This window comes from Bufo gargarizans, chromosome 2 (assembly GCF_014858855.1).
Source record: "Bufo gargarizans isolate SCDJY-AF-19 chromosome 2, ASM1485885v1, whole genome shotgun sequence".
NCBI lineage: Eukaryota > Metazoa > Chordata > Amphibia > Anura > Bufonidae > Bufo > Bufo gargarizans.
In genome coordinates, this window is record NC_058081.1 from 199663032 (window position 1) to 199682326 (window position 19295).

Here is a 19295-nt window from a genome sequence, read left to right on the forward strand (position 1 = left end):
ACTTCCAGGAAACCGTATTACCGGTGAGTGTAATACTCTTTTCCAGCCCTGTGACCCATTGAGATCAGAGCTCGTTGAACGCCGTTTGCTGGCAAAGGCAAATAAGCAGTGTCCCATTAATCACAACTTGAAGTTTAATTTCCAATGCATCTATTATTTATTCCTGTAAGACACTGAAGGGATTATAGTGTCTGGTATTGGATTGACACAGTCAGGGAATGCATCACTAGTACACGTAATGAGACTGAATGACCCATATGTAACATGGAAGTACCTGAGGACCGCGTAAACTCTGAGGGGCAGATTTATTAAGACTGTCTAAGGGCCAGTTCACTCCGAGCTTTTTGGCGCTGATTTTGGAGCTTTTCTGCCTCCATTCACTTCAATGGGAAACAGCGTTTTTTTTTTTTTTTTTAACTTGCATGTCCTATCTTGGGGCAAAATCAGCGCTGAATCTCCCATTGAAATGAATGGTAAGAGTTAAAAAATAGCCCCATGAAAGTCCATGCATTTTCTCATCCGTATCCTTGGGGGACACAGACTTGACCATGGGTATAGCTGTTGCCGCTAGGAGGCAGACACTAAGCACACAAAGTGTAAGCTCCTCCCCTTCAGCTATACCCTTCCTACAGGGACTAAGCTAAATCAGTTTTAGCTTAGCGTCTGTAGGAGGCAGACCTCTTCTGATTTCTGTTTTTTCGTTTTTTCTTTTTTTTTTTTTTTTTTTTCCCTAGTGGGAGTTTCAGGCAGTCCTTTAAACTGCCTGTACTCCTACCCAGGAGACGGGAGACCAGGTGGTCCCTCAAGCCCCCTGCTCCTTCCTGTTCTACAGAAGCAAAGGATTTCCGGTAAAAACCTCTGTATCCCGCCACTGTTCAGATCACCACCGCAAGTCCCCTCTGTTCCGGTGTAGCGTCCCTCCCCAAGGGGCCGCACACCGAAGGTGGTGATCCGGCTGGAGCAGCCAGAAGACGCCGGTCAGGTGAGTGTGTGTGTGTGTGTGTGTGTGTAAAAAGTATGTGAACCCTTTGGAATGATATGGATTTCTGCACAAATTGGTCATAAAATGTGATCTGATCTTCATCTAAGTCACAACAATAGACAATCACAGTCTGCTTAAACTAATAACAAACAAAGAATTAAATGTAAACATTTACAGTGCAGGTGGAAAAAGTATGTGAACCCTTGGATTTAATAACTGGTTGAACCTCCTTTGGCAGCAATAACTTCCACCAAACGTTTCCTGTAGTTGCAGATCAGACGTGCACAATGGTCAGGAGTAATTCCTGACCATTCCTCTTTACAGAACTGTTTCAGTTCAGCAATATTCTTGGGGTGTCTGGTATGAATAGCTTTCTTGAGGTCCCCACGAGGCTGGGTTGCTCCTGGAGGTCTCTGCTGGAGCGTTAGGGAGGCTATGCAGGGTGACGAAACAGTCGCCCTGTGGTATGTGTAGTGTACCTGGCGTGTACTGGCACTGTTTTGGGGGCACCTGTTTTCCTGTGCCAGCATGCAGGGCTCCGTGGCGCATTAGCTACTCCAGCTCTACAGCCGAGCACCGCAGCTCATCCTCCTCCCGCTTCTTTTGTTTAAAGCATCTCGGTCTGCTCGGTGCTGGGGCCATTGTTAATTGAGGCCCTGGCTTCTCTGTGGGCCAGAGATGATGGTCGGGCGCTGAGAGCCGGCAGCTAAGCAGAGGGAGAGTGGGCTCCGCCCACTTCCACGATTTAAAGCACCTGGCGGGATGCGGACGAGCTGGCCTTGCTGCTTGGAGGGACACAGGCTGGGTAAGTGCTGTTTGTCCCTTCTTACAGGATCTAACCTGCCCCTCTTCCTCATTTAGGCGACAGGGTTGCCATTATGTCTGTGCCCAGGTCCCAAATCAGGCGGTCAATTTGGTGCATCATTTTGCTTGTGCGTTGTGTTGCGCAACATTTCCTTCCCCTCGCTTATACTCCCTCTGTTTTGCGTGTACTGCGCCGCCATCAAGTGGCTAGGCCCCGGACCCGATGGTAGAACCGGAATGGGCGCGTTCCCTGTCTAGGGTGGTACAGGATGTCTCCAATACCAACAAGGCCATTGTGGAAATATTGGGGAGTTTGTCAGCAAGGCAGTTATCTGACCGGTCCGACTCTGGGGATCATGGGGCATATGCCCATTGCGGTCGTCTCACAAAACTGGCGAGAACATCCTCCCCCAAAATGGTGTCTTTGTTTCCCGTTTCCTCTGCCTCTCCTCCTCCTGCTAGAGAGTCTCACTCCTATGTCTCCTCAGTGGAAGAGGCATGTTCTGAGAAGGAAAGGGGGTCAGATGAGGATGTTGTCTCACCGGAGGGTCAGTCGTCCAAACTGTCCTCCATGGTGGGCAATCTTATTACAGAGGCTATGAAAACGTTGCAGGTTGAGGATCCTGCACCATCGTCTCATTCTCATTTGCATATGAATCTAAGTTAATTTTTCCAGCTTCTTATGTATTGAAAAAAATGCATAAGACCATCAAGTTCAACCAAGGGGTAGGTGAGGACGCGAATTCCAGAAGGAATTGAGACTCAGATTTCTACATGTTTTCATAAACATTAATGTTTACTTTTAAGAATTCATCTAAACCCTTTTTAAAACTGTCCACTGTTCCTGCTGTGACCATGTCCTGAGGAAGTCTATTCCACAGCTTCACCGTTCTTACAGTAAAGAAGCTTTGACGCTTCCGGAGACTGAACTTTTTCCTCTTCAATCAGAGGCCCCCTTGTCTTTTGAGCACATCTTACATGGAACAGTTTTTCACCGTATTTTTTGTATGACCTATTTATATGTTTGTATAGGTTAATAATGTCCCCCATTAGATGTCTCTTCTCAAGACTAAATAAATTCAATTCTTTTAATCTTTCTTCAAAACGAAGACCCTCCATGCCCCTTATCATTTTAGTCGCTCTCCTCTGTACTTTTTTCAGCTGTAGTGCGTCCTTTCTATGGACTGGTGCCCAGAACTGAACTTCATATTCCAGATGAGGCCGCACCAACGCTTTGTAAAGTGGTAATATCACATCCCTGCCCCGCGAGTCCATGCCTCGTTTAATGCATGACAGTATCCTGGTGGCCTTGTATGCTGTAATTTAATCTACCATCTGCAAGGACACCCAAATCCTTCTCTATAATTGACTCTCCCAATGTTACTACCAAGAGGCATAACTTTATATTTTTGTCCACATTGAACCTCATTTGCGAAGTTGATGCCCAAGTCAGCTTGTAGTATATGGACATCTTCCATAGACTGTACAGTTCTACATAACTTAGTATCATCTGCAAAAATAGAAATTGTGCTATTAATCTCGTCCTCGATCATTAATAAATAAATTAAATTATAAAGGGTCCCGTTTTTTTCAGTAGTCACCTCTGGCCTCTCCCTCAGCCGCAGATTCCTTTTTTCAGGCGATTCACATGCTGCTGCGGCAAGGTGTGATTGTTCCGGTTCCTGCGCAAGACCGTTTTTTTTTTTTTTGTTTTTTTTACTCCAATCTCTTTGTGATTCTCAAAAAAGAGGGGACGGTCGTCCCGTTCTGGACCTCAAGGCGCTCAACCGTTTCCTGTGTGTTGTGGCAGCTTCCGGATGGAGTCCGTGAGGTTGGCTCAATGCGTCCATCAGAGAGTTCTCCATTTTGCAGTAGGTCCATTTCACTTCCAATTTGTAGCCCTCCCATTTGGCCTGGCCACGGCTCCCAGGGTATTTACGAAAGTTCTGCGGCAGTCATGGCCCTGCTCCGTGCCAGGGGGATCGTAGCGATCGACATCCTGGTGAAGGGTCTGTCATTCCGGGTGACGGCGGACAGCTTGAGCATAGTTCTGGACATCCTGGAGCGCTTTGGATCCTGAACAGGCAAAAGTCTTGTCATTATCCGTCGCAGCGGTTGACTTATCTGGGCATGGTGCTTGACACATTTCAGGCCAAGGTGTTCTTGCCTCCGGAGAAGCTATCCGTTCTCAGTCTTCAGAGTCTCCCTTTCTTGCAGCCAGCTCCGGTTCCTGTTTGTCGCTGCATGTGGGCTCTGGGTCACATGGTCTCCGCCTTCTAAGCGGTTCCCTATGCTCAATTTCATACTAGAGCGCTTCAGCTAGCCATTCTGTCCAGCCGGGACTGTAAAAATATCTCTGTTCAAGGAGTATGGTCATTGGCGATTCGGCTCTCTCTGCGGCATTTGGCCGACAGTCTCAGGGGTCGTCCGGCGGAGACGACGTGATTCCTCCAGCTGGGCGAAGGAACATGTTACGGCACTATCGGCAGTTTACATCCCTGGCGTCGACAACTGGATCGCAGACTTCCTCAGTCGGGAGCGGCTCGATCCCTGCGAGTGGGCTCTTCACCCGCAGGTCTTTTAAGCCATCTGCGAGCGGTGGGGGAGACTGGATGTGGATCTCATGGCCTCCCACTTTAACAACAAGGTCGAGGACTTTGTCATGGCCATGGTATGAGATGCACTGGTGATTCCGTGGAGTCGGTTCACATTTCCTTACGTGTTTCCGCCTCTTCCGCTCATTCCGCGTCTCCTCCGGAAGATCAGGTCCGATGTACTGCCAGTCATTCTCGTGGCCCCAGATTGGCCGCTCCGGGTGTGGCACGCGTATCTAGTCGCTCTTCTCGCTGACTAACCCTGGCATCTTCCTCTTCGGGAGGACCTTCTGTCGCAGGGGCCCGATCTTCCACCTGAATTTAGGGTCGCTACATTTAACGGCATAGCTGTTGAAGCCGCCGTACTGAGAGCTTGGGGTTTTTTGGATGTGGTGGTCCAGACAATGATTTCAGGCCAGGAAGCTGTCGTCATCCAAAATCACAGGACCTAAAAGTCCTACTTTAGTTGGTTCGATCGGCATCAGCTGCCTTCTGTTCGGTTCTCTTTGCTGTGACTCTGGGCTTTCCTGCAGTCTGGCATGGACTTTGGGGCTGGCTCTCAGCTCCCTCAAAGGGCACGTGTCAGCTCTCTCCATTGTTTTTCAGCGGAATGTGGCTTTGGCGGTTCGGACTCTTCTGCAGGGGTTGGCACATGCTGCTCCCCCTTTCCGTCCTCCGTTGGATCCTTGGGATCTTAATCTAGTCCTCAATGCTCTTCAGTCCTCACCGTTTGAGCCCTTGCAGCAGGTGTCGCTTCGCTTCCTGTCTTACAAGGTGGCGTTTTTAGTGGCAATCACGTCTATCCGTAGGGTGTCTGAACTCGCGGCTTTTTCATGTCGGTCGCCTTTCCTGATCCTTCATCAGGATAAGGTGGTCCTTCACCCTGTGCAGTCCTTCCTGCCAAAGGTGGTGTCGGCATTCTATCTAAATGAGGAGATTATTCTCCCTTCATTTTGTCTGGGCCCGTCTCATCCTCGGGAGCAGTCGCTCCGTACCCTGGATTTAGTAGGGGCCATTCGAATATATCTGTCCCAGACGGCATCTTTCCGGCGACGGGTTCCCTGAGAAAACTAGATTTTTGTACTTACTGTAAAATCTGTTTCTCTTACGTTCATTGGGGAGGGGGGAGGGGGGGCAGCTCCCATCAATTCTTTTGTTTAGGGGCCTTTTTGGGCCTGTGTGGTTCTGGGTTTGTACATAGTGTGATTTTTTTTTTTGTTGTTGTTGTTGTTGTTGTTGTTGTTGTTTCTCCTACTGCTTTTGCACTAACTGATTTAGCTTAGTCCCTGTAGGAAGGGTATAGCTGAAGGGAAGGAGCTTTTACTATGTGCTTAGTGTCCGCCTCCTAGCGGCAACAGCTATACCCATGGTCAAGCCTGTGTCCCCAATAAACGAAAGAGAAACAGATTTTACGGTAAGTGCAAAAATCAAGTTTTTGGGTGGAGATCAGACCTTGAGCTGAAAATTCAGCTTTCTATTGAAGTGAACACCCATTGGTAAAAAAATCAAAATAAAAAATTATTAAAAACTGCCCCCAAAAGTTTTCACTTACTTTTTTAAGCATGTTATTCATAATCGGTCGCATAAACTGGCACCAAAAGAAAAACGGTCTTTCTTGCCCATAGCAACCAGTCACAGCGCAGCTTTCTATTTCAAGATCAGAACGTGAAATGAAAGCTGCCCCCCCCCCCCCCCGATTGGTTGCTCTGGGCAACAAAGACAGCCCTATTGTAGCTTCACAGTTTTATGTAGACATACATAAGTTTTAAAAGCATAGGTACGGTAAAAAAAAAAATCTATTTTTAAAATTAAGCCAGAACCAGTTTTTGTAAGCAATCTGATACAGTCACCGGGGGAACCTGCATCCTCCCTCTTATTTCACCCAGGGGACATCCAGAACTAGGTGCTGCACATTCAACTGTTGATGCAACCGCAGTATTAGAGGATGCATCAACGGTGTAGTCATCGCCAGCACTAGGCCAAAAGAGGCCCATGGCTTAAATCGCACACAGCGGCATGGAGCGGGAGTGAGGAGAGTATTATAACTGTGGGGGCAGTATAACTATTGGGGCACTATAGGGGTCATTTGAACTACTGAAGCACTACAGGGGGGCATTAGAACTAGTAGGGCACTACAGGAGAGAAATATAACTACTGGGGCACTATAGGGTGACCTTTTAAAGACTGGTGGCACTATACTGGGCATTATAACTACAGAGGGAACTACAGGGGTGATTATAACTACTGGATAACTTTAGAGGGCATTAACTACTGGGGGTACTGTAGGCAGCATTATAACTACTGGAGGCAGCATTATACTACTGGGGGTACTGGCAGCATTATAACTACTGGGGGTACTGTAGGCAGCATTATAACTACTGGGGGTACTGTAGGCAGCATTATAACTACTGGGGGGTACTGTAGGCAGCATTATAACTACTGGGGGTACTGTAGGCAGCATTATAACTACTGGGGGTACTGTAGGCAGCATTATAACTACTGGGGGTACTGTAGGCAGCATTATAACTACTGGGGGTACTGTAGGCAGCATTATAACTACTGGGGGTACTGTAGGCAGCATTATAACTACTGGGGGTACTGTAGGCAGCATTATAACTACTGGGGGTACTGTAGGCGGCATTATAACTAGTAGAGACACTATAGGTAAGTATGATCACCACTGCAGGTCTGGTCTGGCGGAAGCATCTGTAAAAAACATCATAAAGGTGAACAACCCTTTTAAAGGGAATGTATAACTGGTAAATAACAAAATATTTTAATCAGGTTTTTGGTCATGATCCTATTTGCAGATATTTTTGGTGATTTTTTTTTTTCATTTATTTTTCTATTTTGTATGTGACTATTACTATAAATAATCTTCATTTTACCATTTTTACACTAGTTAATGGGGCACAGAAGGACAGTAGCACAGTACACCCAGATAAGGCTCCTAATGTTTCTCCCCTGGTGTCTGGAGGAAAGGAAGGGGGGGGATTGTCTCTCCTTCATTTCAACTAGCATACCTCAAACACTCGGTTGTACAGTAGGAGACAAAACAGGATGAAGGGAGGAGAAGAACACAGAGTGGGTGTTCATGTTATTGGTAATGTAAACCAGTGTATGTTCATGATGATATACTGATTTACTAATATATGCTTTTTTTGAAGTTGTTGTCTTTTCTATTTCTCTGAAGTGTCGTCCTGTTGTTCAGCCAGCTTTCTGTTTATCAGGACAACACAATAAGGCGGCTGCAGATTTGGGGGGGGGCATGTGACGAGACACAACATTCAGTCTTCTCCACTGTGCCTACACTCGTTTCTTGTGCCTAGTGTGTTGGCTGAATGAAGCGTAGCATACAATTATTTATCATACTTTGGTTTGCATTAACAATAAAATGGACACCCCCTTTAAGGAGCAATATTTGTATTTGTTATTGTAAAATGGCAAACCAATTTACAACTGACTTCTCTTCTTTCTTTTCCAGGTTATAGGTATGAGCTGTTTTGTCTTATTAAACATGTGCAGACGCCACACTGCCTGGTATGACATACTACTAATGTTTCCTTCTATGTGAAAGGAATGTTATGATCCATTGAAAGTTTAGATTTTGTTATATTGAACAGAGTTTGTATCTGATTTGTATCATAGATTATAATGCAATATAAATGACGCCGTAATAGGAAATGCATGGTACAAATCCCTCCTTAAAGGGGGATGTGCCATGATTGGTGTAAAGAAATAATGATGAAAATAAATCCTATGGTACATGATCACTTTCCAATAAAGCTAGAACCAGCACCAGAACTATTCCAATCACTTAGATTCCAAAGTTGATTTGCATAAAACTTTTTTCTAATACTGTACGGAACAGGAGCTATGTACAGTATTAGAATGTATTGGCTCCGATGAGCCAAAGTCATTACTTCGCATAATAACTTCAGTAATTGATTTATACTGTAAAAAAAACATTTCCTGAACTCTGGTTCGGTTCCAAGTGGTACTTTTTACAGTATAAATCAATTTCTGAAGTTATTATACGAAGTCTCGTGAGACTTCGCAAAGTAATAACTTCGGCTCATCGGAGCCAATACATTCTAATACTGTACAGAGCTCCTGTTCCGTACAGTATTAGAACAAAGTTTTATGCAAATCAACTTTGGATGTTTCATCCGAAGTCGATTCGCTCATCCCTACTTAGGATCTGAGCTTTGAGTCTACAAGCTATTCTCTTAGGAGCTGGACATCTACCACATGTGATTTGGGCTGTCTAGACATGCGCCAGATTGCTCTCTATAGTTCAGGCTGGATGATGGATGTGGGACAGGGATAGACACCAGGCCAAGGTCGTCTCTCGGCCTTTTGGCTAAGATCAAGTGCGATAAATTTACTGCCTGAAAAAGGAACCCTTAAAAAATACTTTAACTTATTAAAACTAATGTGTGGCTAACCACCCACATATTTCAATCAGGCTCACGTGTGAGAGGGAGGTTATTGTCTCTTTAATCATATATGATCAAATCTCCTTCCTTCCTCCACCAATAATTGGTATTCAGTATGGAGATATATGCAGATACGTACTATCACTTTTATATTATGTAATAGATATTATGTATCACCATGTAGCATATTACTCTCCATCTATTCACACATAGATTGTATCTCTCTTAGGCTACATGCACATTGACCATATGTGCTTCGCGGTCCGCAAATTGCAGATCTGCCAAAAAAAAACAACGGATGCCATCCATTTTTTTTTTTTTTTTGCGGGGGTATGGAATGAACATACTGATGCGGACAACATTTTGCGGACCCATTGAAATGAATGGGTCCGTATCCTAGCTGCAAAAGAAAAACTGATAGTACATATCTGCATATCACTTTTATATTATGTAATATATACTATGTATCACCATGTAGCATATTACTCGCAATCTATTCACACCATAGATTGTATTTTTCTTAGTCTGCTGCAAAGGTAGGGAGGGAGTACTGGGATAATTCATTACATAGTGAGTATTAAGGCATTGTTCTAGCCACCAGCACTCCCCACTAGTACTCCCAGGTTCCCTACAAATTCAGTCTTGTTTAATTTGCCTATAAACCCTTCTCCCTATATTGCGTCTGCTTAACGCGTTTCTATGCTTATTAAAGCTGCATTTCATCAGGGCTGGTGGGAGAGAGAATTAGTGTTTTGTGAGAAAATGGACATCTTCAATTATCCTATAGATAAGATTTATCGGCGATGTCTTCATTCTGTGGAAATACACGAATGGGGCATTCAAAGAATTTGTCTCACAACTAAACAAAAATGAATTGGGTTTGTTATTAACGAGTGAAATCGGTGAAACCCATCTTACTTGGCTCTCTCTATCAGTATTGGGAATTCCGTAAAAATAACAACCGATATGTTCTGTTTAACCCATGGCAACCAACACGTTACTTAGATGGGAAAGTGCACATCCTGATAGGCTGAAAAATCAAATACCTAAAGGACAGTACTTAAGGGCCCGTCGCAACTGCTTGGAATGGTCAGATTCCAAGCGAGCAGCAAATGATTTGCAGAGGAGGTTCTCTCAGAGAGGATACCTGGAGTCATGCCTCAAAAGAGCCCATCAACATGCGGCTATGAGCAATAGGGAGGAGCTTCTGCATCCCAAGAAACGAACTGTGGAAGACAATAATATCCGGATCATAGGAACATGATCTGGCGCATAAGGAGGTTCGGAATATTCTGAAGGACCACTGGGGAAGCCTTAAATCGGATCCCGTAGTGGTACGCCTGGTGGGGGATCATCCCCATATCACATATAGAAGGGGAAGTAATTTAAAGGATAAAACCTTGTTGACAAATAGACCACCTGGAGCGTTCAAATGTGGTAACTGTGTCGCCTGTAAGGCGATTGAGAAGGGTAACACAGTGACGAGTACAACCACTGGATGGAAATACAACATCAGGTCCTTCATTAATTTTAGAATGACAGGGGTGGTCTATGTGGCTACATGTGTGTGTACAAAGCAGTATGTAGGAAAACTACCACTCCCACCATGCCCTGCTGTAGGCTAATAGCTGTAGGCAGTCTGGGCATGCTTGGAGTTGTAGTTTTGCAACAGCTGGAGAGCCTCAGCATAGGACAGGGATGGCCAACCTATCTGGTAGAAGATTATTAATACCATGATTAGAATCAGGGTTCATATGATCTGATAAACCAGTGTTGATATAATATTCTATTCCCAAACAAACATGTGATGGACTATATAAATTGCATATATTTTGATATGTGTATTTAAAGGGGTTGTCCGTGTTCAGAGCTGAACCCGGACATACCCTTATTTTCACACAGGCAGCCCCCATGAGGCTAGCATCGGAGCATCTCATGCTCCGATGCGCTCCCTTGCCCTGCGCTAAATCGCGCAGGGCACGGGCTCTTTTGTTTTCAATAACACACGGCCGGGCGGAAACTTCCACCCTGCAGTGTTTTTGGTGACGTCACCGGCTCTGAAGGGTGGGCTTTAGTGCTGCCCTAGCCGTTTTACTTTTAGCGCCAGTGATGTCACCGTGGTTCCTGGCAGCGCCATGGAGAGCCCCGGTACGTCACCGGGTCTCCAAAAAATGCCTTTGCCCTGCGTGATTTAGTGCATGGCAAAGGAGAGCATCGGAGCATGAACTGCTCCAATGCTCATGTCAGGGGGGCTGCCGGGGGGAAAATGGAGGGATGTCTGGGTTCAGCTCTGAACCTGGACAACTCCTTTAAGACCTATAAAGAGCTGAAGCAATTGCAGTTATTGATAAGTGACATCACATATATGTTAAAGTGTTGCTTATATTAAGGCTTTCAAAATTCATGGCTTCTCAATTTTATATATATATATATATATATCTATCTATCCATATATCCCGATGGGAGATCACTTAGTTAGCGTGCAGAGTCTTATTTTTCATTGTGAACGCTGTTAACACGCCAAGTGTATGGGCGTGCAGCTTTCACCTTACCGTTTCTAGTGCTGCTATGCGCCAAGTGTATGGGCGTGCAGCTCCTGCTATATTCTGCTCCTGATGACATGCCGCTTTAATAAGCATAGAAACACGTTGAGCAGACGCAATATAGGGAGAAGGGTTTATAGGCAAATTAAACGAGACTGAATTTGTGGGGAACCTGGGAGTACTAGTGGGGAGTGCTGGTGGCTAGAACAATGCCTTAATAATACTCACTATGTATTGAATTATCCCAGTACTCCCTCCCTTACTTTTGCAGCAGACTAAGGCTACATGCACACAAACTTTGTTTGCTTCCATGTTTGTTCCGTTTTGCGGATAGCATACGGACCCATTCATTTCAATGGGTACGCAAAATGTTGTCCGCATCAGTATGTCCGTTCGGTAGCCCCGCGAAAATATAGAACATGTCCTATTCTTGTCCGTTTTAGGCATTGTTATGGTGGATCCGCAAAAAAAACGGATGGCAATTTGCGGGCCGCGAAGCACATATGGTCATGTGCATGTAGCCTAAGAAAGATGCAATCTATGGTGTGAATAGATGGAGAGTAATATGCTACATGGGGATACATAGAATCTATTACATAATATAAAAGTGATAGTATGTATCTGCATATATCTCCATACTGAATAACAATTATTGGTGGAGGAAGGAAGGAGATTTGATCATATATGATTAAAGAGACAATAACCTCCCTGTCACACGTGAGCCTGATTGAAATATGTGGGTGGTTAGCCACACATTAGTTTTAATTTAATGAAAGTATTTTTTAAGCGTTCCTTTTTCAGGCAATACATTTATTTTGTTTGATAATTAATGCTAACGCAAACCAGTGTATCATATATAGGTAATCCCCAGTAAGATCAAGCGTGGTATCTGGCCATGTCCAGTCTGAAAATTGCGGAACGCTCATGGCCGGTTTCCGTGTTTTGCGGACGTGTGAATGGACCCTTAGGCTCTTCGCCAGCACCTAGGGTGGCAGCTCAGGTGGAAACCAGAGCAAGCCGGCCGCTGCTTCGGCTGAAGATGGCCACTAATCCCTAGTCCTTGCAGGAAGCCTTCTGGCCTGGTGGGTTGGGGAATGATTTATGGGGGGCCCTTCTCTTATGGGATGTGTTGCAATAGACCACATCCTAGTGCACTTTTTGTGTGGCACAGCTGCATTATTTTTAATTTTTTTGCACAGAGTGAAGAAAGTCATGTTCTCAGGCTTTCATAAAAAAAAAAAAAAAAAAACATTTTGTTGGGAGATATGTATACTGGAGCTTTTTGGCCGACAACTATTGAATGTGTATGGCCAGCTTAACTCTGTTGGTTGACTAAGGCTGCTTTCACACTAGCGTTAATGTTTTCCAGTATCCGTCATAGGGTCTCAATACCTGAAAAAACCTGCTTCCGTTTTGTCCCCATTCATTGTCAATAGGGACAAAACGTAACTGAATGGAATGCTCCAAAAATGCGGTTTTCTTTCCGGTATGAGAATGGAACGCAGCATGTTGCGGTTTTATTTTCGTCCTGATATGCGGAGCAAGACGGATCAGTCATGACCTACAATGCAAGTGAATTGGCACAGATCAGTTTTCTCCGACACAATAGAAAACGGATCCGTCCCCCATTGACTTTCACTGGAGTTCATGACGGATCCGTCTTTGCTATGTTAAAGATAATACAGCCGGATCTGTTCATAATGGATGCAGATTGTTGTATTGTCAGTAACGGAAGCGTTTTTGCTGGACCCTGCCGGATCCAGCAAGAACGCTAGTGTGAAAGTAGCCTTACTTTGAAATAGAATTTTACGCCAAAATTTGTATATTTTAGAGATACTTTCCTCAAAATAATAAAAGCGTTTTTTTCTCCTTTATCATCCAGATTATTTTTTTTTTTTACATGTACCAAAAAATTGAAAACGCACCCACGTAGAAATGTCATATTGCTGCAAAACCTGGCATGCAGTTATGTGTTAGGCAGATATGTAAATATTTACAGGTGTGGTCTGATTTGACACTAGGTCTTGACAAGTGCTTAACCCTATAAAAAGTCTCTCAGAGGCTACTTTTGGGTAGTGTACCTCTTGATGAGAGATTCTTGACTGTTAGACATGCCTCTGTGATACACTCAGACATTTTTCCAACTGACAGATTAATTCGCCCCTCTCACACATACCAGAATTTCAATTCACAACCCAGGCATACCCACCAGACAAAATAACTGAGATAGGCGTCCACAGCTGCAGAACGGCTCTGGAAGAAAGCCCATTCTAAAGAAGACTTCAGCTCATACAAACAAGCTGTTCTCAATTTCAAGTCTGCATTCACCTCTTCTAAGCAGGACTACTTCACTACTCCCATATTATCTCTTTCCTGCAACTCCAAACAACTATTCAATACCTTTTAATTCTCTACTCCTTCCTCCAGTGCCCCCTCCCACACCCCTCAGCTCATCTGAAGACTTTGCTTCATATTAAAAGATAAAATTGATAAAATCGACAAAATCTGTGAAAGCTTCAAACCCCCCACGCATTCCCCCCTACACAGCTGCCCCCAGTGTGCTTCCTACATAACCCAGTTTACCACTGTCCCAAAATAAAACCTTTCCACCTTAAAGGCTATGTACACCTTTCAGAGTAAATATTTGTTTATTTAAGGCTACTTTCACTCTTGCGTTCGGAGCAGATCCGTCTGGTATCTGCACAGACGGATCCGCACCTATAATGCAAACGCTTAGATCCGTTCAGAACGGATCCGTTTGCATTCATGGTAATGCAAACGGATCAGTTTTGACTTTACATTGAAAGTCAATGGGGGACGGATCCGTTTGAAAATTGAGCCATACTGTGTCAAATTCAAACGGATCCGTCCCCATTGACTTCCATTGTAAGTCTGGACGGATCCGTTTGCCTCCGCACGGCCAGGCGGACACCCGAACGCTGCAAGCAGCGTTCAGGTGTCCGCCCGCTGAGCGGAGCCCAAACGCTGCCAGACTGATGCATTCTGAGCGGGTCCGCATCCACTCAGAATGCATTAGGGCTGGACGGATCCGTTCGGGGCCGCTTGTGAGAGCCTTCAAACTGAACTCACAAGCGGAGCCCCGAACGCAAGTGTGAAAGTAGCCTTACTCATTTTGGCTAAAAATCTGATTTTCAATTGGCCTTTATTAAAAATATTGTCACAAATGGTTAACTGTTTTTCTGATTGTGTGACTGGTACTTTCTCACCTTATCTCACTACTCCTATTCGCATAAAAACTCCTAGAACTGTGTTGGCTAACCTCCAGCACTCCAGCTGTAGTACAGCTACAACTCCCAAGCTGCACACTTGCTTGGCTGTTCGCATAACTCTATAGAAATGAATAGAGCATGCTGGGAGTCATAGTTTCACCACAGCTGGGGTGCCGGAGGTTAGCCATCACTGTCCTAGAAGAACATGTCCATCTTGAAATGTCCTCCCACCTCTCATCCCACTACCATTTTGATTAACTACAGACCACGACAGACACTATCATTCCACTAAAACTGCCCTAACCAAAATCGCAAATGATCTGCTAACTTCCAAAGTACAGTTTTCCCCAATAAACTTATCCTTTCGCACTAATATTGTAATCTTTCACATATATCATGATTACGTTCACACATGGCACGTTTCATTCCATTCCAAAAACTCTTTCTTGGTGCGTTTTTTTTTGTCAGTGTAATTTAAATTTGTATGAATTGTTAATGGAGACAAATTACCGTATTTTTCGCTTTATAAGGCTCCATTAACACATCCGCAATTCTGTTCCGCATTTTGCGGAACAGAATTGCGGACCCATTCATTTCTATGGGGCTGCACGATGTGCTGCCCGGATCCGGAAATGCGCGTCCCCAATTCCGTTCCCGAAAAAAATAGAACATGTCCTATTCTTGTCCGCAATTGCGGACAAGATTAGGCATTTTTTTTATTAAAGTGCCGGCGATGTGCTGTCCTCAAAATGCGCAACGCACATTGCCAGTGTCTGTGTTTTGTGGATCCGCAAAACACATACGGATGTGTGAATGGACGCATCCGATGATAAGACGCACCCCAGATTTTAGAGTAGGAAAATAAGAAAAAAATATTTTTCATCAGAGCTCATATCAGGCCTCAGATTAGCCCATCAGACCCCCAACAGGCCTCAGATTAGCCCATCAGACCCCCCATAAAACCTCATATTAGCCCATCAGTACCCCCCAGACCTCAAAATAGCCCATCAGTACCCCCAGACCTCAGATCAGACTAAAATAAAAATCATCTTACCTGTCCTGCGCCGCGGCTCCTCTTCGGCTGTCGCGCTCCCATCATCCCAGCCTGCGCTGCACTGTCACATGACTGCGTGCAGAGTTAGGTCATCTAACTGCGCGCGCAACGTTCTGACTCTGTACGGGGTTAGGACAGTGCAGCGCAGGCCGGGAAGATGGGAGTGCGACAGCTGAAGAGGAGTTACCTGCGCTTGCGGCGCTTCGCTCCCCGCTCCTAATACATACTAGTGAGCGCTTCCACTAGTATTCGTTTTATAAGACGCATGGACATTTCCCCCCCAGTGCGTCTTAGAAAGCGAAAAATGCGGTAGTCTGTTTTGGTTTAAAGGGTAACTGTCATATTTTTTATTTGCTAGTTTATTAGAGCTAGGCGTGTATACCTGAGTTAGTCTGTCAATGATTGTCAAAAGTAATTTGTAATTACCTTATAATAACAGCTTTCATTAATGTACCCTGTCCCTTTTCACTGTTGCTGTGGCTTGACAGTCTCCGGACAGATAGACAGAGAGGGGCGGTCCTTCACACTGCATGCCTGCATTAGGCTTCAGAGTGAGGAGGCGTGTCTCTCAGTAATCCAATCTGATTGGCTGGCAGGGAGCTGCTGGCTACAGCAAGTGTGTATGGAAAGTGAGGGAAAGCAGTTTTGGCCTCAGAAAACTGGCAGAGCAGCCATCTTGAGAAGGTCCTCATATTGTAAATGTTTAAACAGCCATAACTAAGGTGGTATGTGAAGAAACTAAAGAATGCTCTATGCATAATGCTGCTGTAGCAGTAACATATGCTAAAATAGATTTTTTTTTTTGATGAAAACATTAGTTACCCTTTAATGCTATGACCTATGTCACTTATTGGTTCTAAAACCGTAGCCTAAATAAACTATAGTGTTAAAAAGTAGCTATAAAGCTGTAAGATGAGAATGAGGGAGTAAAACTGTACAATGCCATGTTAATCTTGTCGTTTGTTTTACCGTGTGAAAATAATGGGTATTCCTTTTATCACCTGTGACTTCTATATTCCAGTGTCCTGCGATGTCACCTTGTCTTTGTAGAGATTCTAGTTCTAATTAGCAATGCCTTTTACTCTCCTTGTGTGTTGTAACCTAATGGTGCTGTCCCATAGTGCATTTATCATGCAGTTACTACATCGACAAACATGCTTTCACAATGCTGATTAAAATGTTATCCACTTACAATTAATTGGATCATGTACATTATTTCTGCTATTATATAACTGCTTTGTGAATGCCTTTTTGTTGGTGCATTCAGCCACATACAGGTCTCAGTTGCATCACAGGTATGCTGTGCGGCAGTTGTGGATCCTAATCCTAGTGCATCATAAAAGGTGATAATTAGCGTTGAGCGAATCAGGTTTGGATTACTCTATCCGATCCTGATTAGTTTAAAAACTTTGTGTACAGTATCTCCTCCATAGCACGCTAAAATGTACGTGCTCCGCTGAGGCCTTGAAAATCTTGCTGCAAGGAATGTTAGACCTGCTTCGTCTCGCTTCTATGACTTTACACTTCGGAAATGGGCATAAATTACTGTTTCAAAATCCAAAGCTAAACTCTCCTTCGTTAGTGAGATTTTGAATCAGTAATTTATATGCGCATAATAGAAGTGTAACGTCACAGACGCAAGGCAAGTCTTGCGTTATTTGCAGCAAGATATTTAAGGCCACCGCGGAACCCATACATTTTTGCATGCCACGGAGGAGATATTGTAAACAAAGTTGGGATAGAAGCAATCCGAACCCTAGTTGCTCAAGCCTAGTGATTATGTAATACCCTGTGAGACCAATACTCTTTGTGTTATTGCAGATTCATTGTCTGACATCTCCAGACACAAGCTCCATCTGGAACCAGGACAGACAACAGGATGACCAATATACACAAGCAGTGTAAGTAATCGCAGTGGAAGAAACTCTGCCACAATGTTGTAGTCAAAGTCTACCTGTCAGTTCAGATTACTTTTCAGTATATGCTGCTATGTGCATGAACATGAAAAGTAGCACTATTTTTGGCCATTACTGTATATGGCGTTTCTTGCTAGTTTTCCCCTCTGTGTAAGCTTTAACAGAAACTAGCTGCTATAATGTCTCCCATACACCACTCATGTAGAAGACAGGAGATCCTGCCCCCCCCCCCCTTCTCTGTAGGACACTCTTGTATTGTTTCGTAAAATGGATTTTAGCAGTGAATTGACAATGAATGAAAGTGCAGGAGAAAGGGAATAATTGGCTCATAAGTGGAGAAAGCAGTTACTTATCTTAAATACGATATGTTACAAAATTTCTTATATTTTCTTGTACCGTTGATTTACCGCTAAGTAGTTTGGTGAAATTACATTTATCATTATTGTACAGTTAAAGAGGACCTTTCACTTGTCTAAACTATGTGAACGGCGTATGCTGCCATATAGAGCGGCGTCCGGGGATCTCACTGCACTTACTATTATCCCCGGGCGCCGCTCCGTTATCCCGTTATAGGCTCCTGTACCTTTGCTCCTTAAGTTATAGCAGGCGGGTCTTCCCTTGTCCTGTGGGCGTCTCCTTCTCCTAGGCTGCAGCGCTGGCCAATCGCAGCGAAAAAAACCTCCCAGGCTGTGAGCTGTGCGCTGCGATTGGCCAGCGCTGCAGCCTAGGAAAAGGAGACGCCCACAGGACAAGGGAAGACCCACCTACTATAACTTAAGGAGCAAAGGTACCGGTGCCTATAACGGGAGAACGGAGCGGAGCCCGGGGATAATAGTAAGTGCAGTGAGATCCCCGGGCGCCGCTCTATATGGCAGCATACTCAGTTCACATAGTTTATACAAGTGAAAGGTCCTCTTTAAAGACTGCCTGTTTACTAGTATTTTTTTTACTGCAAATAGTGAAATAAGCTCATAGGTGTCTCCTTTCCATTCTCTAGGTTGGAGTGCTTTCTCCGTTTGTTTTTCATAATTTTGGCCTTGAAGGCAAACAGAGAATAATTCATTAGAAGCGGGTTTAAAATGCGTAGTACCATAAGCCTCTCTCTGGGGGGTTGTACAGATTTCTGAATTGGTTAGTTCAAAGCTGCCATCAATGGCTGCTGGAATTCGAGTACATCTTTTATTTCAACATGAAGTCTTTGAATTGCAGATGAGGAAGAAGGATTTTCTGATGTTTAGGGATTAGTTTGAGGCATCCAGAATATCAAGTCATTTTTAATTTAAAGCAGCTTTAAAAACAATTATATCAATTTTCCTTCTTGTTAATATTTAATACAATTATGGTAACTACATTATTACTCAGAGAATAAAGAGGCTGAAAAAAACTGTAATAAAGTAAGAGGTTTATATTGTTCCTCTGCTTGTTTATTATAGTTTTTTTTTGTTTTTGTTTTTTTTGTTTGCATATAGATTTCAAGTTGGCATGAAGACCATTATTTTAAATATTTCACTTTGTGCCCAAAATACATTTCTAAATGCCTAAACAGACGTTACGTCAAAAGAGCCAAAGCAGTGTTAACAAGGGATTGATTAGTATTTGTGACTCTTCTAGATAGACATGGAATGTAATTAACTTCAACCTATGGGACTGTTCTTCCAATAAATGCAAAGTCCCAAATAATGGCAGGAAAACTCATTAAATGTATTATATCCTAGAATTGTACAAGAATTGAT

At 44.0% G+C, this 19295-nt stretch overlaps 1 protein-coding gene across 5 annotated transcripts in view; it reads left to right on the forward strand.

The window, feature by feature from the left end:
• Positions 1-19295, forward strand: part of KTI12 (KTI12 chromatin associated homolog) — a 68153-nt gene that overhangs the window by 31338 nt on the left and 17520 nt on the right. For all 5 annotated transcript variants that reach the window (XM_044283389.1, XM_044283390.1, XM_044283392.1 and 2 more), the window contains exons 5-6: positions 7865-7920; positions 17468-17547. In XM_044283389.1, the coding sequence (XP_044139324.1) occupies positions 7865-7920; positions 17468-17547 (136 nt within the window). The remainder of the gene's footprint in view (positions 1-7864; positions 7921-17467; positions 17548-19295) is intronic.